The sequence below is a fragment of the Lingula anatina genome, chromosome 1 (genome assembly GCF_051362555.1).
Source record: "Lingula anatina isolate TDL-2025a chromosome 1, LinAna3.0, whole genome shotgun sequence".
NCBI classification, from domain to species: Eukaryota; Metazoa; Brachiopoda; class Lingulata; order Lingulida; family Lingulidae; genus Lingula; species Lingula anatina.
The window spans coordinates 32,990,466-33,014,618 of NC_141767.1; the positions used below are offsets into that span (position 1 = coordinate 32,990,466).

The 24,153-nt window shown below is 32.3% G+C and overlaps 2 protein-coding genes across 5 annotated transcripts; one reads left to right on the forward strand and one right to left on the reverse strand.

Moving 5' to 3' along the window:
• Positions 1 to 8: 8 nt before the first annotated feature.
• LOC106152307 (uncharacterized) lies at positions 9 to 8,927 on the forward strand. Of its 2 annotated transcripts, XM_013525830.3 has the most exons (8): positions 9 to 54; positions 1,318 to 2,900; positions 3,067 to 3,186; positions 3,825 to 3,891; positions 4,505 to 4,605; positions 4,809 to 4,910; positions 5,695 to 5,932; positions 7,438 to 8,927. In XM_013525830.3, the coding sequence occupies exons 2-8, from the start codon at positions 2,758 to 2,760 to the stop codon at positions 7,615 to 7,617; spliced, it is 951 nt and encodes a 316-aa protein (XP_013381284.2). In that variant the 5' UTR covers positions 9 to 54; positions 1,318 to 2,757; the 3' UTR covers positions 7,618 to 8,927. The 2 variants fall into 2 exon arrangements, with proteins under 2 accessions (XP_013381284.2, XP_086855012.1); XM_086998886.1 differs by lacking the exon at positions 3,067 to 3,186.
• LOC106152326 (TPR repeat-containing protein DDB_G0287407) lies at positions 8,614 to 24,013 on the reverse strand. 3 transcript variants are annotated; one of them, XM_086998878.1, is made up of 25 exons: positions 23,863 to 24,013; positions 22,819 to 22,924; positions 22,235 to 22,491; positions 21,966 to 22,034; positions 18,200 to 18,306; positions 17,886 to 18,019; positions 17,384 to 17,520; positions 16,842 to 16,925; positions 16,405 to 16,557; positions 15,975 to 16,135; positions 15,647 to 15,758; positions 15,036 to 15,143; positions 14,421 to 14,597; positions 13,870 to 14,057; positions 13,481 to 13,641; positions 12,986 to 13,151; positions 12,652 to 12,742; positions 12,286 to 12,414; positions 11,758 to 11,925; positions 11,466 to 11,581; positions 11,084 to 11,216; positions 10,769 to 10,882; positions 10,375 to 10,518; positions 10,093 to 10,173; positions 8,614 to 9,677 (listed from the first exon to the last, which is right to left on the reverse strand). In XM_086998878.1, exons 2-25 carry the CDS (start codon positions 22,910 to 22,912, stop codon positions 9,417 to 9,419), a joined length of 3,345 nt encoding a protein of 1,114 aa, XP_086855004.1. In that variant the 5' UTR covers positions 22,913 to 22,924; positions 23,863 to 24,013; the 3' UTR covers positions 8,614 to 9,416. The 3 variants fall into 3 exon arrangements, with proteins under 3 accessions (XP_086855004.1, XP_013381321.2, XP_086855003.1); XM_013525867.2 differs by having other exon boundaries at positions 22,235 to 22,500; positions 23,863 to 24,012; XM_086998877.1 differs by lacking the exon at positions 23,863 to 24,013 and adding an exon at positions 23,720 to 23,742 and having other exon boundaries at positions 22,235 to 22,500.
• Between the last annotated feature and the right edge of the window lie 140 nt (positions 24,014 to 24,153).

The following is a 24,153-nucleotide window of genomic DNA, read 5'->3' on the forward strand; positions in this document are numbered from 1 at the left end:
TCCGATGACGTTTATAGAAGCCGTCTGCAGCGGGATGCATGAATGATCAAAGAAGTATGGTTTTGATGAGAAATTTAGCTCTAAAGTTATTATTCATTGAATATTTGCAATATCACACCAAGCAAATTAAAAGTGCAAGAATTGAAATAAATGCCCAAGTGTGAAACATATTGAAAAGTAGCTTAAATAGTGTTTAGATGGTTTTGGATGGGTACATCCAATCTTAGAATGCCTTATCTATTTTGTTTATATGTGCCTTAATACAGTTACTCTAACACTGTAGTAGATATAAAATCAATAGATAGTACTTGGAACTGGCAATTTGAATTTATTCAACCTTTATGTATGATATTATATTCAGATCCTCTGCCTCTGAGGGTAGGATCAAACAAAAAACTGTAAATCTCCTCCCAACTTCTTGGCTTCCTAAAAGGCTAATATTATGCTAGGATTTTGTCGCTGTTATGTTGAGTCCTAGTCTTTTAGAAGGATGACCACTTTGTCTGCCATTATGATTAATTTAACTTTAAGTACAAGCAGATATTTAAAAATGAATTGGTTTACTACCTTTAGCACATGTACTAAAACATGTAAAGGTTATAAAAAGGTATCTAATTTAGGATTTCCTGCCATATTGAATTTTCCTTGAAAAATAAAAGTAATTTACCCTACTCATAAGTTGCACTTTCTATTTGACTGTTACTGACTGCGCTGTATGTGGATGTTGTTGCCAGAATCGTTCAGATTTACAGAATAGTTATAGACTATGTTTGAAAAAATTAGTTTTATCTCATTAAAAAATACAATCAAATGATATAGAATAAATTTTCTTTAAACTTTATAGTACATGTAACTATTCTTCTTGTAATAAAACTTGTACTTTTTGAAATTCTAATGTTATATTTGTTTCAAGGTCACTCATTTTACTTAAAAACTTTTTGCATTTCAGAATTTTTCAGATATAACTTTTAATATATTGGTTTGGGAAAAGAATAGGTTATTTGTGTTTGGACTTCACTGGTACATTTAACTTTTTAAAATCCACCAAGAATATCTAATATCTTTCATTGGTTTCAGAGTATCGAATCGTGTTATAAATGACAAATAACAAGGCTGTAAATAAGTGTATTTTTAACACCTAAACAAGATGAAAGGGATCAAATATATTTGTTGGTGACAAAATTCTAGGTAAATATAAAAAATAAGGCAAAATTTGAACAATATTGACTTGACATTGGATTGCATAAATTGATTTAATCTTTTTTAATACTTGCATGATTTATTGTAATTTCTGTCAGTTTTTCTTCACTTTTTCAGTATCATGCAAATAAGTTCCATGCAGGAAAAAAGGATCGATTGCAGCAGACACACTCATTTGAATAAATACAAAATCCAATTTTTGGGAAATCTGCCACATTATGGTTTTCCTCTCTGAGGCATCCATGCTACATTGTTATACTGTCTGCAAATGTATAGATCTCTCATAATGTTGAAATATTACAGATATTATAATTCTGGCAAGTTTAACCAGAGGATACTTTGAACCATTGATAAAAATGCTTTCTTCGGCAATTAAGACATGCATTAATTATCATCTGTGATGCAAATAACAGTATTATTCACATCTTACTGGCAGGAAAACAGCTGACTGTAAAGATTGGGAAATTTGAGACTTATTGAACCACACTGATTTCATCAACCTCATTCTGACCACGTGAATGTACAATGCTTGGGCTTGAAGATTCACTACAGTGCACTGGAGAGAGGAATTACGGAGGGAGCTCTAATATCCAAATGTATATCTGAAGGTATCCAATGGTGATTACACCAAATTTGGTGATATTTGGAGTGATTATTGCTGTGGTTGTTTTGACAGTGTACTGCATAGTTTGTCTTTGCTTCTGCATAGGAGAAGAAGAGTGACACCTCGCATGGATGTTTATATATATGTGGTCAAATGTTCATATTTGTTACTGAGCCTGATTGGAGTGAACTTTCACCCACACTGATTTATGGGACAACTGTAACAATTAGCTTTTTGTCTTTTATTGCTGTTGATACTTCTTTAGAAATTTGGATGTTTATATGCATTTTGATGGGGAACTTAGACTTGACTAATAGATATGACTGAATTACAAGTATTAATTTTGGCCCTCAATACTGCATGGAGGATCTAACTTGTAAACATTGTCTTCTAATCAAGTTGAACAGTTTTCCTTTGCACAACTCACTTGGATATCAATAAATGCTAGGGCTCCTAAGGTCTCGATGGATTTCTATGAAACAGAAAACAAAAACTGCTTATAGGAACAAGTAGAATTAATGGACCTTAACCTACTGTATTATTAGTCAAACCTTGGCCTTGTCAGGCAGAACAGCACTGTTTGTTATGGCTTGAAGACGTTTTGTGGATGTACATGTATGGGTTACAACTTGGGAAAGTTTGCAGTTGGATAGACAGATGTCAATGGATGGTGAATTTGCAGCAGTAGCATACACTGCTTTAGTTGTACTGGTATTTGTGACTTGTGCTAGCTATCTTTTGTGCTTATATCGTTTAAGAGAGAGACATGTTATGGATACTTCAAGATTTGTGATGAAGTTACAGCTGAAGGAATACAAAGTTGCTAAACGCCAACATAATCAAGAGTTTCTTGTTTGAAGAATTTTAGGGATAGACAGGTCACAGAAAAATATTTGCAATCATATACATAGATAGCAACAGTTACAGATACTTCCAGTAAAGAAAATATTTAAATGGAAGATTTCAGAGTCACATGCAGTACTATTGAAACTGGCACACCTGTAAAATCCAATGAGTCCAAAGAACATGGAGGGCTTGGAAAATTTGATATTGAATATCACTATGAAAAGAAAAGGGCAAAACTACCCTTTGGAAGGTATGGCTACAAAACATTTTGAATTTCCTGCATGGCTGAAATAACATCCCATAGAATTAGAAAATGTCTGATTTGTGCAAAATTGTGCTTGTATGGAAAGTTAACTTTTCATTCTTTATTCTAAAAATTTACAAAAAAAAAATATTTATGATTATTTTTTGTGCAGGGTTTCTAAAACTGTTCGGCGTGAATTTAAACCTAAATACCATCCTGAAGATGTTAATGTTGATGATGGTGTCTCCGCTGAAGAAGCATCAGAGGATGCTGGACTACCATGGTTTGAAAGGTTGTGTAGTGAAAAGCCAACCTTAAGCAAATATACACATTCCTTATTTACCAGAAATCATTTCATGTCACATTGATAATAACTGGCAATTTAAAGACCCTTAATTAATATATATATATATATATATATATATATATATATATATATATATATATATATATATATATATATACACACACGTTCATATTATGCAACAACAGAAACAAAAAGTGCAAATTTACATCGTAAAATTAAGATGTATTCTAAAAATCAAATTAGTTTTGCAAAATGTATATTGATAACTAATTAAGCCTATTTTAGTCCTTTTGTCAATAATAGATTCATGTTAATAGTCTTACAAACCAGCAATCAATCATTTTCTAAAGGAAAGACTTATTATCTGCTTTTTTTTAAAGAATGCTGTAATCAATGAGAAAGGTTTTCATGGTCTTCAGATAAGATGATGAAACACTTATATATGCTAAGAGACTAAGTAGTGAGAGTTATACACTATGTTTTGATCCACCATGTGTGGGCCTTGTGAAACTTGCGTGATCTGTCAGGTCTATAGAGGTTGGATCAAAAAGTAGTATATGACTCTATTTATTTTGCCTCTCAGTCAAGACTAGCTCTGTTTTATTATGCTATTACTGTTTCAGGTCAAATACACTTTGTGATGAGAAACCTACTACTGTTGGTTTGGATGTTTACAGTAGGATAGGATCAGTAAGTTTTTTAAAAATATATTTTTATATTTTTTTGTCATTATTGTTTGAAATTAATACATTTGAAATTCTGTTTTTTTCTGTTTTATTGTTTTGAATAGTTGATGTTAAAATATATTATTTTTTTAACAAATTGATGTATTGGGCATTGGGAATGTTTTGATAGAAATTGCATGGTTCTTATTTCAATGTGAAATATTTAAAAGATACATATCATGAACTACAGTTAAGGTCCTGTAACATATAATTTATTAATACCAGTTTCTTAAACAACACAGGCAAAATACACATGCCCCCTGAAAAAAAAAACACTAGGGCATTAAAAGGCTTTAATATTGAAATTTCTTCTTAATTTTGGATGGTAATTTAGACCTTCCGTTTTCCCTCTAGTCTGTAAGCCACAAGAAGAAAGCAAAAATATCTTTGCAAATATATATTTTTTTCAGGAAATAATGTAATGAATCTTTGTGGTGTATCTTTAAGTCATAGTATTTGAAAGGCTATAATGGCATTTGCTTTGGTTTAATGGTATTGATTTCACTTAAGTATTTGCTTAATATGCATCTATAAATGAAATAAGTGAGTTTTGGAATTAAAAAACAAAAATGTTTTAGAGGACTAGCAGAACTGCAAGCAGACATGGAACTTTGCATCATTCTAGACAGCTAGTGCAAAGTAAAAGTAGAGAAGAGCTGATCCATCCAAGCAAACTCAGGTAGTGTATAGTGGGATTAAAACAATAGTTGGGCATTTTCAGTTGCAAAAATTTTTATTAATAATAAGATTTTGTTTTAAATTTTTTTATTTAATTGTTCAAATTCATACTTGCATAGAGGATAAAAACTGAAAAAAGAAAATTTAACATGGAAAAAGGTCAGAATTGTTGATTTCTTTTATTTATTTCTTTTTTTTTTTTAGATCCAAATCAAGAAACCAGGACAACAAAAGAAAAATTAAACATGAAAAGACTGAAACTGTGCAGGAGCATATATTTCAGTTGAAAAGGAAGCAAGCTTCGTGGTATGTTGCAGCACAAGTAACTTCTCCATGAAGTTTATTGCTCTTGAAACTTAATATTTACCATATTTTCAATTTAACTGTATCTATTTAAATCTCATACTTGGTCTCAGGCTTTTTGTATGAATTCACTGTTTAGTGTCTGTATACAGTAGGGACAGAAATTCATGACACATTGACAGTGATTATTAATTTTTAAGGTTTGAAAATGACATACATATATTATTGTCATGCTGTCCAACTTAAAAAAGCAAAACAGAATGTAAAAATAGTTTGCATAATGTGCACTGATAGCACTAGAAAATATTCTGTTTTGAATAGTTCATGGCCAAATATCCCCTGAAAACTTTTGATATATTGTAGGAAGTCTACTAATTAATTGTTGGTTTTATTATTAGCCATATACTAACATAGTTGCTTTTTTTATGATTTTGGTTATTAAAAGGGATTTATTTCAAATCTTTAAATTTTTTGTATCACAGCAATGTTTTTTTTTCAGTTTATATCAAAGTCTACATATCAAAGTCTATAAGTGTCTGATCACTGGTATCTGTTAATGCTGTCAACTTTTGTCATCTGATACATCCTTGCTTGCCCCACAGCTGCCCAGTGATTTACCTGAAATGTACTGGCAGGATTTCAGTCTAGGCGATTATGTTCAATAGATGATTGATAATATGTTTTCTCTAAAACATACTTTGTTTTTAATTTAAATTTATTTTATGTTGAACAGGTCAATTGCATGCTTGTTATTTATCAAATAATTTTTAATTATAATTATGTTCAGGGACAATCTCACACATTGTGCCAGTGATGAAAGAATTCGGAAGATGAGGAAAAGCAGTGAATGTTTTCCAGCTGGTCCTGATAGTAGTGTATACTTAACTTACATGAACCCTGTGTCCAGCAGTAGCAGTCTCCATCCCACTTCCTGGCATGCACCAGATGGGGATCTCTCACTCCATGAAGCCTTTGGGACACAATATGCTTCAACACCAGTTTCACTACTTGGCCATGAAACAAGAGTAAGATGAATTAATTATTAATCAATTTCTTTATTCTTACTTTAAAATTTCCTTTTTCATTTAATTTTTTTTATTATTGTCTTATTCTGTATTTATTATCATTATTTTATTTTCATCATCTAGAAGGTGACTGATTTTTTATGCCAGGGCTTACTGTTATGAAAAAAAGAGTTGCAAATCTGCAAGTGCTGTGTTTCATAACAATGTTTATTTCAGTTTTGGTCAGTTTTGTATCATTTTCCAATTTATTCACTTATTTTGAAATTTCCCATTGGCCCAGTAATTAAACATAACGGATATAAAATTTATTGGCTATATTAAAATATCTTTTCAAAATTAGAGAAGATATTATTAAAGGCAAAGTTATAGTTAATATACTTCATACTTCTGCCCTTTTTCTTTCTTTTTGTTTTGTTACATTGATGCAGAAGATTTGTTTAAGGCCATCATTTAAGTATTTCTTCTCCAGCCATGGTGAAAAGTTCATCACTCCATAGGATTGAGAAATTGAGTCTCCTTTGCTATCGATTTCTTTTAAAAAAGGCATTGGCTGTAGTCTGGATATTTCAACAGTCTCAAGAGTTATTGATTGGCAAAGACAGAGAGCTTTCCCTCAAATGTTTCTGCAAGTAGTTTGAATTGGATATTGGATCAGCAGCGTGCATTTGAAGGAAAAACTTGTATATATAGCCCCATGTAATTGTGGTCTATTACAGATTGACGCTTGAAGCCTTATTGATGTTGTTCAGCTCACAAGTTTGCACTGGTTTCTATTTTACGAATTGGAGGTTGAGGCAGCCTCTTTTTTTGTATTTTTTCATGAGGCATTTTACATTAAAATTTTTTACTTATGTAATTCAGAGTGTAAAATGCTTGCAACTTACCATTGAAATTATAATAGATCACATGAGAAAGTAATTAGCATTCATATCCAGATTTGGTCTTTTCTCTGGTGTCCTCAATTACCTTGTTGAAGGAAAACTATCCAGAGCTACTTTGGTGCATGTGATACAACTTGGCTCTCCCCCAGGATTTTGTGATTTGATTTGTCTCAGTGGATCAATTTAACAATGCCAGTCTCAGCAATTCTTAATGACTTACTGTGGGGTAGAGTGGGGTCCTTGTGTAATTTATGAGACCAGTTGGGTGTAGATCGATGCATGGTTACAGGTTTCAAGTATTATCAAATTTGCTTGTTCTTATGAGTATTATACAGAGCTTGTGCAGAGTATAAATTGATAAACAAATTATAAAATGAATGGATTTGTAGCATTACCAAATATGTCCTGTTACATGTTTGTTGTGTTAATTACGTAATTACTAATTAGCAAGGGCATAAATGCATCTGTAATTTTTTTTCAATTTGTGGTTGTGAAATTTTTTTCAGTTTCTAATTGTATTGTTTTGTGTGTATGAAGATGTGCATTATAAAAGACATTTACTTGGCACTTCCCTTGATTATTGATGTATCCATTGTCTACTGAAATTTATTGATTACCTTTCAGACAAACAGCAAGCCATCATTTTCCTTCCCGGATGACTATTTACAATCAGAAACTGCCTCAGTTGCACCATTGCAAGTTTTCAATCAAGCCCTCATGTGGCAAGCAGAAGATATCCAACAAGTCCCCCAGACACCCAAAGATAATGAGACTCTTGGGACATTCTCCCTCCAGAGTACTTGACAGATATTATTAAAATACTATAATATGGCCAATGTTTGGTACATCAAACTGGCGTCTCCAGTTTCTTGGAATGAACATTATTTGCTGTTGACATCTGTTGTAATGTATTAAGGAGATAGTTGTTAAAAAGATGGCTTTCTAAAGAAAACTGTTTGAGATATTAAATGCATTTTGGATTGCTGGCAAACATTTGTTGAAAAAGTTAGGATAGTTGGTATTGTATCTCGGTGTACTGTTTCTCATATTTTCATGTTGGCCAAATGCTTTAGCAAGACAAAATTTATGTATTGGGAAAATTATACCCCGGTGCAAGATAGGATAAAGTAAAATACTGTTATAGGCAGAAACACAAAAAAGAAGTGGGCCCTTTACAGATGTGTTATAATTCTTTTATTATACTTAGAATGCTGCATAATAATGTTTAAATAGAAACTTAAATGTATTACATCCTTGTTGAATATTCTACTTAGAATGTTTTTATTACTTTGAAAACAATCAATTCAACATTTATTGCTTTGTTCGATTTTGTGACTGAGTATTTTTGTAAGCAGAAGTCTAATTAATATAAACAATTGTTATTAAGTTTTAATAGAAACTATGTTTATAGATTTTTGCATTTTTCAGATGTTTTAAATGATTGGAAAATCAGTTTTCTAAATGTACAATTTTACTTGTATTGTTAAAGAATTTTTCTTTTGTATTATAAATCAATTAAAAATTATTTGTCATAGCCAACTAGACTTCTTGATTTTTTTTTTGAAAATATTTTTTTCTTCCCCAAAACAGAAATGTAAAACATAATCACATTGAATGATGACTTCCTACATGATTTATTACGTGTAATAAATCATGATTTTTAGATGATTTATAACACCTTACAGCTGTTGCTCATCAGAAGCATGAGGTTCAAATGGCAAAATTGTACAAATGGAAAAGTGCAATGTATATATATACTTCAGTTCTAGTCAGCATAATAATGTTATCATAAATTGAAGCTCACAATGAAAGTTGTTTATTAACAAAGAGAAATATCAAGAATATAATGGGCCTGAAATGTCTAAATAAATTGGCTTTGGTTAAGTGTTGAAAAAATATACTGAAGGTCAGAACTGCTTTTTCCACCATGGGTACATGAATTCTTTAAATATTACAATATATGCCAGAATCTAATTCTGTTTATGCTTAAATGTAAAATCTGTAATCTGTAAAATATCACAGTTTCAAGGACGGAATGGCACTTTGTACTTTAACAGTATTACTAATGTCTCTTTAGGGCCAGTCATGGCAGTAAGTTAAAAACTTAATATAGATATGTTAAGAAAAATTGTATAAAATATTATGAAACTGTTATATTGATGAAAATGGTATATTGATGAACATATATTCATCTTCATAAAAATAACTAATGCATAGTCTTAGAACAGCCGCTTCTCTAATAAAATTTATATGGCACTTAACTGTAGGTTACAATCCCCACCCACCTCTAAAAATGATAGCAATTACCCTTGAGTTTACAATAAAATTTGGGAATTTTGTTCTTACACAGACATAAGGAAAATACTGAGTGTCTTAACTAAGTTTTTTTTTGCACTATAAATCTGTCTTAACTAAGTATTTTATTTCCGTTACTCTTGGTTTAAATGTGATTTATCGTTTTGTATTGTATTTTCACATAAACCTTGCCAGTCCAGAGGTCCTGTGATATCAAAAATCTTGCTTGGGCATTTCAAGCAGCCATGACCAGTTGGACAGGCAGTTTCCCCATGTCTGATAAGTTAAACATGATTAGCTATTCAATTTTAAGCCTTTTCCCCTGCTATCTTTTTTGCAATATATTGGTATCTTTCACCATCCAAAATCTCCTGAAGCTGTACAGCTTTGGGATGTTTTGGTCCATACAAATCCTCCAGGGTATCCTTTGCTTTCTTAAAATGCCCATAAGCTTTGGTATACTGGTCAACATCTTCATAAAAGGCAGCAATGTTGCTGTTGATGCGTGCACCCAGTGGGGAACATTCCCCATATGAACGCTGGCACTTGTCTAAGGCTTGTTTGTACAGCTAATTCAAAATGAAAAAGGGACAGTTTTTAAATTAAATATAACTATTTTTGATATCATTAAATCCAATTATGCTAAAATATTTTTTCAAAATGTACTTGTAGAAACTTGTGATGCAGTACTAGTAAGATGGCAGATTCAGACACTTCATTAGAAAGAATCAATCGACTCTGTTACAGGCCAGCACATACATCCCATATTTCCAACTGATTAACCAAGACAGCAAATGAAAATGGATCAACTTTAATGGAACCAATACACTTGATTGAATATGTTTGTTCACACATGAAGAAGGAAGAAGGGACAAACCATTGAGTTTTTTGTAGATATCAAATAAAGCAGGAAACTGTGGATGTTTTGCTTTAACAAAGAAAGACCATTTTCAAGTACAGTTCAAATAAAACATGATGACCCACCTCCAGCTGGTCCCTTGTTCCTGGTTCGGCCATTACTGCTTTCATCATCATTGCTTCAGCTTGTCTCCCAAAGTCATTACACTGGAAATACAAACACGTTTTTGGTGCAATATAATATCATTTTAAAAAGAGAAAACAGTTCAATCAATCAAACATCTCTCCTTTCCCCCCATTTTTGACAATCTTTTTGTTTTGTCAATTATTGTGCGTGCACACATGCTAATGATCCGCTACAGTACTTATGTTCTACTCATTGAAATGCCAACTGTGGAACAAACCTACCTCTTCAAATACCTTCATTACTTCATCAACATACTCTGTCCCTTTCTTTCTTGCATCCTCTTTGCTCATCTGGTTTCCACCGCCCAACTGTATCCAGTGAGATAAATACATAGCAGACTGTAATTTATACTGGGCACATTTTATCTGAAAGTTTAAAGAATTCATTAAAAAATTAATCATATAATGATGCAAAAAGAATGTCTTGTCATTAACACTTCAGAAATGATGTTTGTTAAAAAAGAAGTAATTGGTTGAAAAAAGAAGAGATCATATCAAGGCCAAGCCTAGAATAACTGTATGCCAGTGACTTAAATTTGAATGCCCATCTAATTAAAATAAACAAATAAAACATGTAAATTACTTCATTTAAATTTTAATTTCAACTGAAAATTACCTTATCTTCTTTATCTTGTATGCTTTGCTCTCTGACTTCTACAGCTCTGAAGGCATTTTCCAAGATGGTCCACACAGAGTCTGATTGTATTGTATTGATGTGGTCCCCAAGTTTCTGAATAGCAATTTGTGTAAATGAAAATACAAAGGATATTCAGACTTAAATGAAATTTTTATCATAACTTGGTAGTTTACAACTTTGAAGTAATCACTGGTCAGTGACTGCAAGGGTACGACATTTAAAATCCTAAACTTGAAAACTGAATATAAAATCTGCATAATAATGTGGTTATTAACACATAACATTAAGACACACCTGGTAAAGTAATTGGGCTTTTAAAGAAAGGAGATTTGATAGTTGCCCAGGTCTGCCACCAAGACTATGTTCTTCCAACATTCTAGCCTTCTCAGCTAATGCCAGTGAATCGTCATACAATCCTGCTTGAAAGCTACAACAGTAAAAAATGTCATTCATGTTTTTGGTACAATATGGCTTCAGAAACTTAAAACATTTATATCAATTAAAAACAATTTCTTCAAATTGTTACATAATTTTTGATTAAATTTTCATTCATGTTTTTGCTGCAAAATGGGTACAGAAATTTAACAGATTCTTAAAAATTAAAAATCATTTCTTCCAGTTGTTAGTTTATTTTCACTAAAAGTTGAACTCTGCACCAGCAGTGTAAACCACTTACAACAGCCTGGCCACTTGCTCTTGTCTTCTGGCCAAGTCTTCCTTTCCTACGCCATCTTTTTCCATCTTCTGTAGACTTGCAAGGTAATATTTCTTCATCATATTCACAACTTTCGCCTGGATGAAAATTTTTTAAGGATGAAATGTTCATATTCAGAATACATTTCCTCATAATGCTGTAAGCCAGCACATGTATGCCATCAACATTCACTTATTAGGCATGAGATCTATGTACTGTATACAGCAAAACAATTTGATAATAAAAAAGAGCATAGTTCATTAATTCATTCTACCTCATTTTGGTTTGATGCCAAGTTCTGTGTGTCCAGTGATTTTGCCTTGATGGCAGCCAACTTTGCCTCGATAGCAGCTTGCTTTTTACGTTTAGCTTCTTCTTTTGCATCAACTCCTGCAACATTAGCCTGACCATCAGTACCCCCTGTATCTCCTGCATTTTCTGCCTAAAAAGAAAATGAAACATTTCATACCTGATTAATGTTGTCCAATGACTTTGCAATTGATACAAGCATATGCTTAATATTCATGCCAAAATATATGTATCTTCACTAGTAGATAAATATATTTGACTGTTAAAAGCATGTTTGCTTCTGGGTCATCAAAATACTTATAAAACAAGAATTAAAAAAAAATACACTTCTCTTTTCTTTAAATTTTCGCCGATTTTAGACATTTCATAAAAATCCAACAACTATCTGACTTTCGCTATTACACATGCATGCAGCAAGAGTGTTATCCCACAGAAGGAAGAAAACATTCATCCCTGATTAAAAGTACACTCTCAGTTGTAATATTTTGTGTACCTTCTGCCAATACTGTAGCAGTGTGCTACTCCACTCCTCATTGTAAAGCTTGTCAAACACCTGCCAGTCTGTAAGGAACTCTGCCAGTTTGGTTGTCTTCTGCAGGAATATCAAATGGTGAGGAAGCTCCTGGAAATAACAAGTAGGGTACATGCATGATGCTAATTCCAAACATTTCAGGGCACTTATTATTTATTAGTTATAATGTTAAGTTGATATCAATGATTGATGTACACCCTTATGTTAAAAATAATTTGGTATATCTAATAAATGTTATGACAAAAGAGGTTTACTTTCTGTTGGTTAATGCCCGTGGAATAAAAAAAAAAAATCTCAAATTGTTCTCTAAATATTAAAACTGTTTACCTCTACTTTTCTGTCCAAAACATCAGAATTTGTGAAGAACAACTCCAGTTTCTCATGCCACCATTTTAGGTGCTGTTCACTTTGCATATATCTGTAAAAAATTAATGTAAAATTCAGATATAACTCACTTTTACTGTAAGCCTTATTTCATGCTCTGTCTTACTTACACAAAAATGAACACTTATATCTAATCATACATAATACATGGAATAAAATAGCTGTTTATCACAACTCTATGCCACATACTGAATAAAATGTGAATATTTTTTGTTCACATTTATTTAAAATTTGAGGATCAAAAAGACTAAGTTAAGTAACAAAGTAGTGCCAATACCTGTCTCTAACAACTTTGCTAAGTGATCTATGATAGAAATCTAGCCTTCCTTCCCCACGATTTCCATATGGTCTGAGAAAGGATCTCAGATGTCTGTAGACTACTGCCCATTTAAAAGGCGAGATGTAACCAGGAGTTGGGTCTTCTGGTCCAACAGCAAACCATCCTTCAGAAAAGATGCAAACATGAAACTGCCATATAATATACAATGTTCATATTGACATATATGGTTATGCAACAAATATAATATTACACATTCAGTATTTTCAAGGTGGTGAAGAAAACATAACCAACAAAAAATTCAAGAAAGTGACAGCAACTATGTTGCCAACAACCATGACAGAATCTGATGCTGGTGTTTGGTTATATGTCCAGGCACATTCTACCTATCCACTAAAAATGACATTAAATTTACCCTTTATTTCCTTTAAGCATATAATTTACAAAACACCTTAAACAAATAATAAATTCATAAGGCTGAATGTGGTTTCTTACCATCATCTTTCCCCACAGTAGGTGGTATAACAAAGGCAAGGAGTCTCCTAAGCTCGGATTCCTTCAGACCAGAGGCAGAGGCTTCTATCAAACACAGTGTACATTTCAACATCTCAGCTCCTGCTTCTGCCTCATATCTTTCTAATACTTGGTTTAACAAACTAAAAACATAACACAAAATACTTTACATACTCGACTTAGGCCATAAAAAAAGTACACAAAAAATGAATCTGACATTTCAAATTCAGATAAAGACAGGTTGGGCTACAGGTGGTGCTCACAGAGAAACCAAAGTGCTACCAACATTAAAATTAAAAATTTTGTTCTGCTTAGATTTTCTAATTTTTTTAATGAAAGATACATGGTTACATCTTCAATATGACACTTACGGTTCTAAACCATCAGCCAAATCATTGATCTTATTTTCCAACTTGCTGAAGAACCCAAAAACCCTGAGCTCCTCCAAAGCAACAGTCAACCAGAGAGGGTTTTCAGAATATTTCTTGTTGATGATCAGTTCAGTGTGTGCCTGGTTCAGCTTTTTATTGTACTTCTGGAGATATGTTGTCACAATTTCCTGCAAAACAAGAAAAACAAGATACATACAACTCATGGCCTTATTTGCCTTATGCATTTTTCTTTAAAAATTCTCCCATATTAATAAATAACATAATAAAGAAAATATAATAAAATTTCAGGAAGTTTCTTGTGCCTTTTTTTAAAGCATTCAAAAGAAAATTCATTGCAAAACCACATAAATGGCTTTTTTTAAAGCATTCAAAAGAAAATTCATTGCAAAACCACATAAATAAGTATTTACATGCAAATTAATTCCTCCCAAGATGCACAAATTGCAGTGTGTCCCTAACATAAGCCTGAGCATCCCAAATCATAAATCATTTCACATAGTAAATGCAATATACATGTATAATTCCCTCACCTCTTTTATCTTCTTATCTGAAAGTGGAGTCACTTTAATCTCCTTCATCTGTGTCCCCATCTTCCTGAGTGACTGGAGGTGAGGAGAGTCTTCAGTCACAGAAACAACACATTTCACATTAGGGGACAGCATTCCAGGGAGGAAGTCCATGTTCAAGGCAGGAGGGCATATTGTTAACTAAAATATAAAGAAAAATATATGTTATTTTATCATTCAATATGAAATATTCTTTCACAGCTCTTTTTTCAAAAGGACAATAGCCCAGAATCTGAACAACGTGTATCAAACTTTTACATAAAATATATCCAAGATTTTCCACCCAAATCAAATTTCTTTGGAAAAAAAAAACAAATTTCTCTTATTCATGAATCATTGCTCAACTCATGAATCATTGCTCAACGTGTGAATGACTTACTTCTAAATGAATGGCAAGTCACTTTGTCTGCACTGTCTTCCTCTACATCCAAGAAGGGAATAGCCACATGCAGTACTTTCATTTGTGGGAATTTATCATATTAAAGGTTTAAATAGGAAAAGATTAGGATATATTGGCACAGAATATGACTTATGGGAATTTTCAAAGCTTAATCATTTACACAAAACAAATGTTCTGACCTGGTTGACAGCATCAATGAATATGACAGCCGGTTTAGTGTCTGGGCTTGCCAGAATACTTCTGCACATATTACAAGCTGAATCCAGGTCCTTCATTGCATCATTATCCTGAAAGTACAAAATGATTTTAATATTTTTTATATTTAGAGTAGAAGGAGGTTCACCAAATACATCAATAACAAACACAATATGTAGATTGATTAATATCTGGTTGGTTTAAACTATTAATCAGTCAGTCGTAAAGTCTCATATGAGTTGGGCAAAAATAAAAGCAGTCCGTTGTTATAGATTACAGGGGCGGATCCAAAGATATTTTCTGACAGTCTTCCAAATTATCTTTGTTGATCCATCCTCCAATTTTGACCGTCTTCCAACAGAAAAAAATATAGATACCGTCAATGTAAACTTGAAAATCTGACCGTCTTCCGGAAGACCCAGAAGACGGCCTAAATCCGCCCCTGGATTAAATATCTATTATCTGAAGAATTCACCATATGACTCATAACTGTGACCAGTAGGCAGAAGTGATAATTATGGTGCAGAGTGGGTGACAACACTAAAATGGAACCATTTATTTCCAGTCACTTCAATTAAATAACAGAAAAACTTACTGGTGTTATCCCCAATTCTGCCAAGAGTCTCTCTATTAGCAACAACAGATCTGTTGAGTCAGGCACCGCTCCAACAAAGTGATAAAACAGGACAATATCTTCACCAGATTTGCTGCAATATAATAATTTATTCCAGACATTTCAGAAGGAAATATATACATAAAGAACTTGCATATAATGGACATTATAAATGTTCTTTAAGAGCTGAATTAGGAAATATAGGTAGCTTTAAAAAAATAAATAATATGAAGTTGGGATAGTTTCATATGCATAACTTTGAATATTAAGCAACAACCATAGCAATTTGACTATATTTAAACCCACCCACCTCTTCAGTTTCTGCTGAACATTGTCAGACTGTTCCGTTTTCTCTGCTTCAAAACTGAGCTCCTGGGCTGCCTTGGCCATCACTGAAGACTTCCCCATACCTGCTGGACCAACGACAACTAGAGGTGCACTGACACCATCAGTTCTCACATAATCAAGGATCTGCCAATGTAAATTAACATGTTCTTAATTGTGATAAGATGTACCTTGAATCGAGCAATGTTTGTCAGTTTTCCATCTCATCTTTCAGAAAATAAAACAAATGCACAGTATTGTCTTATTATGTACTAAGCTTGCAAAAATTAGCTTTTAAATCATCTACTTTTTCAGTTCTAATTTGATAGAAAATAATAATTAGCTCCATTATCAAAATAACCCGATTTACAAAATAATGCATTCTTTCCAAAATGCTTTGTGAGAAATAAATCTACCTGCTTGATTATACTGTCACGCCCCAGCACATATTCACTCTTTGTTTCCATAAATGCCTCATGGGTTTCTCGCACCCTGGCTAAAGGACTAACATCAGCACCTCTATTCAGAGGGTAGTGTTCATCAATGCGTTTCTTAAAAAACTTCATGACCTACACAATAAAAAACAACAACCAAGATGAAAGGAGGAAAATAAAAGTTAGAAAGTGAAAAAAAATACATTAATCAAGGATTCTTTAATCTTAAAACATGAGCTAGATGCTTTTAATGTTCAACTTAAAATTCTCCGCTTTATCCTTTTAATTTTTGCTGCTGTAGTTGACTGCTGATATTGGATATTTCATTTAATGAATAACAGCCTCTAAAATTATATTCAAATCTTTAATGGTAAGCAGCAACTATATTTATGTCAAATACTTTCTTCAAGGTAACTTACAGCATCTTTGAAGAAATTATCCACTTGAATCTCTAGTCCATTTTTACCAGATAACAGGTAGCACTTGTATGACATAATAGTTTCCTGCTCGGGCAATTGTACAAAAACAAAATTATTATTTCAAGGCCAAGATTGTAATTTCTGACAAAATCACAGATAGAGAGAATCTAGAATAAACATCGGCAGTGTACAGACAGTTAAAACCAAACAAAAGTCTGCAAAATATACAACTTGTCTTAAATTATAAGTTATGTTATATGTCATAGATAAAATGCCAAGAATAAAAGAAGACAAATATTTGGTACAAAAGCCAGTTAACTAAAGCTGATATATATACTAACAACCTTTATCAGTTTAAACATGATGACTGGCAAAATGATACAGGAATATGTATGAGTGTATTTCACCATAACAGGTAGGTCAAAGATTAAAATCAAGGTCACATTTGATGATGTATGATTTGTGTAATGCCTGTACATATTCCTATACATATGACTGTACAATTACTACACCTGTACATAAAAATACAATATCATACATACAGGGAACTGCCTCTGTAACATTTTCACCAGTTTTTCCCTTTTTACTGGTCTATTGTTGTTGACTTCTTTGAATCTGCCCAGTTCTTTCCCTGACAAATGAGCTTCATAAATCGGATCTTCTCTCACTAGGAAAAGGGCTACGAGAAAAAGTGAAACAATAGTCTCAAAACACACAAGCTATTTAAAATTTAAGTTTAATATTTCAAAAGTAAATACATGAATTATACAACTCCGTTCAATTTTCATAATTTGTAATTTGATAAATTAATGATGCCCATTCATTTCCATTGTAAGGAAAGTTGCACATCACATAAAGCTACTAGTTACTATACAGTATCTATGTGGCATTTATAATGCTTTTGCTCAGGCATATTACTTATATTAAATGATCCAAGCTTATGAACATGTTTGCTTGAAACATATTTATGTTTCATCAAAATCTCTTCAGACACAGTAACAGTGTATATACATGCATCTATGCAACCCATAAATGTACTCTTACCATTTGGATTCTTTTTCCTGTATGCACCATGAACAATTTCCATCTCTGTTACAGACAATTTGAATATCCATTCATATTCGTCCACCAGGTGCTCTGGGACTTCTTCCATATCTGGAATCCAACCTATTCTGTGCCTAAAAGTATCACATGCAATTATGGCATGAATAGGAATAAATTTCACACAAAAGAAAAAAATATGGCGGAACTATCACATTACTAATATCATCACATTATTATTATTTTATGATTTAAATTTAATTAATAGATACATAGCAGTTTACAGAGATTAAACATGGCTGGCTATGAGTACATACCCTGTCATATTTATAAAGTAAGGCATGTCATTCATATCATAGCAGCGGTCAATTTCTCCAAGGCAGGCTTTAAGTGTTTCTTCAGATGATGCACCCTTTGGCACACCCTAAAACAAGGCAGCAAAGCTGTCAAATGTACAGACAAAAGCCAGAAAATAAAAATGCAGGAAATAGGATACTGTCAATTCTGATGCACTAATGTATTATGCTTACTGTAACTGCATAGCCAACTTAAAATATAATTCTGCATATCAGTGGATTAGGATGAAAGTAAAATGTGTAACAAGCATTTGACTGAGTTCCCATACCTAGATCATTCTAACAGGATCAATCCAACTCCAAGGGGTTTCTCATTAATTTGCTTTCAGCTTAAGTGGCTTAGGACTCTGGCATGCCAGTTTCAGTAAGCATGACAGACAGCTAAGCCACTTACATTGATTGCAATTTAGCGAAAATTCCCTTGGAGATAGATCGATCCACAGTTAGCGTGATAGGGTCTGGAAATAGTCCCTAAGGCTTCAGGCTGATAAGAGTTAAACTTTGGAAATGCCAGAATGAGATAAAGTGAAAATTTCACAAACATAAAAAATTGCTTAAACTCAATATAAAAAAATATATATATATATATATATATATATATATATATATATATATATATATATATATATATATATATATATATATATATATATATATATATATATATAATTTAATAGAGCTGTTTTTCTAATTTGGGCTGTATGTCAATCCTAAGAATCATTCTTGTATAGAAAATGTTACAAAGTAACAGTACAGGGCTCCTGGTGGATGGGAGTGATAAGTCACATATTGAAAATGCCAGTTTGAAAAATGAAAAATTAAAAAAGAAAAAATTACAAAAATATTCCACTAAAGCTGCCATTCAGTCTAGCTGCATTACCATGATATGAATCATCCAACTTGAGTTTAAACAGTGTAAACAACTCACAGAAATGTAATATATTTTGTTTTACCACAAAACGGGCAGTCATAGCTATTATTCTGATATCTGAACTTGTCATCAGACCATGTGACCTCCATAGATGGCTATACTTTGTAATAATTTCTTAAGAGATAATAACAAAAAAAAAAAAAAAAAAAAAAAAAAAAAAAAAAAAAAAAACACTTTTAAGAAAAAAAATTAATTATTTGCCAAAAAGAACAGTTATTATCCCTTTAACTGCAAAGTCAAGTTGCAAATATTGCACAACAGGTATTATCAATAAAAGTGAACTGTTACATGCCCTTGGGAGCATGTGAAGGATAAAAATCTCACAAAATGTACAACAGAATAACATGGTCAATAAGATTACAGTTTCAGGACCATATGTCAGAGTTCAAATTCACATAATGAAAATCCGAATATGTGAAAAATGATGACAGTGCATAAAATAATATAATTACACAATGTTTAAAGACATAAAAACCAACACAACTGCTAATGTGGAAAAACAGAAAATACACAGTGCTTCTGGTAGATGGGAGTTGAAAGTGACATCTTGAAGATGCTAGTGTTTGAAAAATAATTAAAAGAAAATGTAATAAATAAATAAATAAAGCTACTATTCATACTTTTGATCTAGCTGTATAATTACTGACATGATATGAATAACCCTATTGAGTTTGAGAATTTAATAATGCACTGTTATTCATCTTTAGCATTAATGTAAGCCTTATACAAAGTTTTTCTTTTGTAAAATTATTTTCAATATTAAATAACATTTACCTGCATAATAATCATCAATTCCTAATTATGTGACACAGTTAAGAGAGCTAAACCTATGGGACTTTACAATGAAATCTCAACATTTGTTTATGTAATCTCATTTAATGGCCACTTGAAAATAAATTAAGCAAAGTACTTTATAACCCTAAAATTACTTGAAAATTAATTAAGCAAATTAGTTTATAACCCTGCTGGCTATCCATATACATTTATTGCACCATATAGCACTCTGTAGAACTGCATTGCTTCCAAAACAGAAAACAATCACACTGGTTTTCCAACACAAGCTGCACTTCAGTCTTATTAAACTTTTCAGTAAGTTTGAGTATCATAAGTAATATGGTTTTCTCTTAATCGCTATCCTGGCAGTAGTGTCCAAAATAGGGTTTTCTTGAACTTTCATGCAATATAACATAATACTTAACAGCATAATGACCATCAATTAAAAAAAAAGTATCATGGATATTCAGAAAATGTGATATGGGAAGGTCTTCAAGGCCATGGAAGTTCAGAGTCACACTTTCAAAATGCCAAAATGTAAACAAGAGATAACTGTACTGAAATGATTTTCTTTCCATTTTCAACACCTTTTTTACATAAAATAATCAATTTACTGTCATTTTTAAATGATCAACTAGGAAAATTGTTAACACAGGAAAAATATCAATAGAACAATTTTAAATGTCCGATTTGCTCCATTCTGAGATTCTGAACATAGTGAACGATTGAATCTGACAAACTGCAATGATGAGTTCCTTTCCATTTTTGATACTTTATTACACAATGCACGATAACAGGTTTACTGTCATTTTTATATAATCAACTAACAATATTGTTAAGAAGCAGAAAATGTCAAAACAACACATTTACATATCTAATTAGTTCCATAATGAGACAGTTAACATGCCTAAGAATTAAATCTGTAGAAAAACCACTTATATACAAAAAGGCTAATAACTTCATCAAAACTTAACTGATCAAGCTTATTTTCAAACTTGATCTGTATATTAGTCAGACTGATCACTCCTGTGAGTTGCAAGACAAAAGGCTGATTGGTTTTCCTTAAAATGCGTTATCAGTGTTGCATATATGCTGAATAAGGGAAAAAAACAGCATAACTTTTGTAAAAATAGTCCAATCATGCCAATTTTCGAACTTGATCTGCGTATTATAAATATTCATCAGTTCTGTAAGTTTCAATCCAAAAGGAAAAACATTTTTACATTTATCTTGTTATCTGTGTTATAAAAATGCTGAAAAAATTGAAAAAAAAAGAATAACTTCCATAAAAATTGCCCAATCATGCTGATTTTCAAACTTGACCTGCATATTATGAATATTCATCAGTTTTGTAAGTTTCAAGCCAAAAAGTAAAATGGTTTTCCACCTATCATGTTATCGGTGCTGCATATATGCTGAAAAAAGTGAAAAAACATCATAACTTCCCTAAAAATGGCCTGATCATGCTGATTTTCGAACTTGACCTGTGTATTATGAATATTCATCAGTTCTGTAAGTTTCAAGCCAAAAAGTAAAACAGTATTTCACTTATCGTGTTATCGGTGTTATAAATATGCGGAAAAAAGTGAAAAAACAACATAACTTCCATCAAAATGGCCTGATCATGCTGATTTTCGAACTTGACCTGCGTATTATGAATATTCATCAGTTCTGTAAGTTTCAAGCCAAAAGGTAAAACGGTTTTTCACTTATCGTGTTATCGGTGAAAGTGCACGGCGACGACGACAGACGCAGGTGATGGCTATATGTACAGACACATCTGTGTCTGTACATAATAAAATGAAATAATATCATAACCATGTAATGTTGAAATGTCCATTAAATATTACTCTGTTTCAAATATATTACATGCAAATAGCATGTATTCAAAACAAAATTCAAAGGAGTTGTGATCTTATATAAAGATAAATTCCATTAGCTACTTGAAGTTTCTTTTATCATATGTAAATCTAAATGTTCCCTAAATCTCTAGTTATGTGTTGTGTTAATTTACATTCTTACCCATCTCAAATCAATATCTATCAGGTCAAGTTTACGCTCCTGACACCATTCACGCAACTCTGGGAACACCTAAAAATGTTTAACAAATTTTGCAAATCCAACATTGAGGCATGCATCACCTTTGGGGAAGGAACCTCATAATCCTATGCTATAGAAATTGGCCTTAAATTTTTATATTTATTACCCCTAGAAAAATAAAATTAAAACAGTTGTACACATATATATTTTATACAAAAACAGTGAAATAAAAAACCTTATATTAAAATTACCTCCTTCAACAGAACATCTCTTTCTGCTTGCATGTCAGTAAAAGTGGATGAAATAAAAATGCGTATCTCTCTCCATCCAGATCCTAGTTTTTTGCTGTGTGGAGACTTGTCATTTTCTGATTTTTTAGCAGTTTCATCTACTTTGTTCCATGCAAGCTCAATATCTTCAATTGTTAATTCAGTTTCTCCACCCACAAGCCGAGTTTTCCCATGGCCATCAGTTGCTGTCTGGCCATGTCCCCTTTCAACATACTCCTCTACATGTACTAAAAGGAAAATACGTAAATAAGATATTGTATTTGTATAAAGGCTGTGAATATAATCATCATTTATAGGCATAGTCTACTAAATACTTCAATGGATTCAATGTTTAAATGTAATATTTATATTATATTATATTATATTATATTATATTATATTATATTATATTATGTTTTAATAATCATAATTTGAAAATATTATTATTAACATTATTAATATGAAAAATCTTCTGGTGATCCTTTAAACAATATGTACAAACATGAAAAATAAGTGCTTCTGGTAATAAAAAATATTTCAAAAAATCATTTCTACATGAAAAATACCTGTATTCCTAGAAACTAGCCCATTCTGGGTTTGCTCTGAAGGTGGAGACTGCTGCTTCACTGGAGCTGATTTCTTTGAGGTGCCACTTCCCATGCTTCAATTTAACTGTTAATATTCACATATATTGGTTTTACTAATTAGAAAAATAGTTTCTGAGGGTGCGAGTCAACTAAAAAAGCTTATTCTGTATTCAGACTATCAGCTATGGCTCAAGCGATTCTTGTGTACATAACATTTACGTCGGCATAAAGCACTGTTTCGCTTCTTACTTCAGAGGCCTTTGACTGTGAAAAGCATTGCCAAAGTATGTTACACTCTCTTCCAGAGGCCCTCATAGTTACTCTCAAGAGGCTTCAACTACTAAGCCAAAATTACACTGAATGGGTGAGCTGGTGTGGACATTTCACTTTTTTTCTTATACAAAGGCAAGAATTACATTCAAATAATATGTGCATAGAGTAATGACATATCTGCTTTTCACAAATGTTCCTATTAAATATGCCCTATGCTAAAATAAATATGTCAGAGATAGATGAATGCAGCAATTTTAGTGTGCATTTAGTGCTCAGCACCTAGCTAGGCCTTCTATTTTATGGGCACATTTAAGACAAAGAAAGTCAAGATCTGGTACAGAAAATGGTCTTCATTTTATACTTTTTTAGTCCTTTGCAGTCATACGAAAGCACAATGTAGATGACAAAATCATCAATCGATAGGAGTGCTAACACATGAATATTGTGCTACTACTCAATGTACATGTACTTTCAACCCTCTAATGTTCTAGTGCCCTATTAGTCACAAAATACTAAATAGGTTAGCCTTCAATCTATGTTGTAACTGCTAAAACAGCTTGATGGTAGAAAGCAGACAGGTAACCTGTCTCTAGATATCTTCCATTACATTGCATTCCAGAAATGAGGAGACTGCAACGCAAGCACCTGTTTGAATGTTTGTGTGACCCGATTCTAATCTTTTCGGGCGACATCTTTACAGCCCTGGATGCTGCATTACTAAACTAATTAGAATACTTGAAACAGACCTACCATGGCCCTCACATACATCGTGTGTTGTTCGAATAAAGCATGTATAGCTATAATTACGTCTGTTGCTACCCTGTAGAAAGTTGCCACTTTCAGATTTGCAAGGTGCTAAACAAATGACGTCATCAAAATATGTGCACCAATATTCTACAAAATGAACCTCGCTTTCAGTATAAAATAGTATTCTAAAATACAGTGCAAAACGAGGTAATCTGAGTTATTAGTAATAGACAACAAAGTGAAACTGGTGATCTCTAGCTTTTTAAGACTTCGTATACAAAATACACCAAGTAA

What these genes read in the sequence shown, in the direction of transcription:
- LOC106152326 (XM_013525867.2), bottom strand. Translation starts at nt 22,912, where the DNA reads ATGGGAAGTGGCACCTCAAAGAAATCAGCTCCAGTGAAGCAGCAGTCT. An exon ending in GTGACAGTATAATCAAGCAG is followed by an intron (nt 16,136 to 16,404) that starts GTAGATTTATTT and finishes TTACATTGGCAG; the next exon opens with ATCCTTGATTATGTGAGAAC. An exon ending in TACAAGATAAAGAAGATAAG is followed by an intron (nt 10,519 to 10,768) that starts GTAATTTTCAGT and finishes TTAAACTTTCAG; the next exon opens with ATAAAATGTGCCCAGTATAA.
- LOC106152307 (XM_013525830.3), top strand. Translation starts at nt 2,758, where the DNA reads ATGGAAGATTTCAGAGTCACATGCAGTACTATTGAAACTGGCACACCT. An exon ending in GCAAAACTACCCTTTGGAAG is followed by an intron (nt 2,901 to 3,066) that starts GTATGGCTACAA and finishes TTTTTTGTGCAG; the next exon opens with GGTTTCTAAAACTGTTCGGC. An exon ending in ATCCATCCAAGCAAACTCAG is followed by an intron (nt 4,606 to 4,808) that starts GTAGTGTATAGT and finishes TTTTTTTTTTAG; the next exon opens with ATCCAAATCAAGAAACCAGG.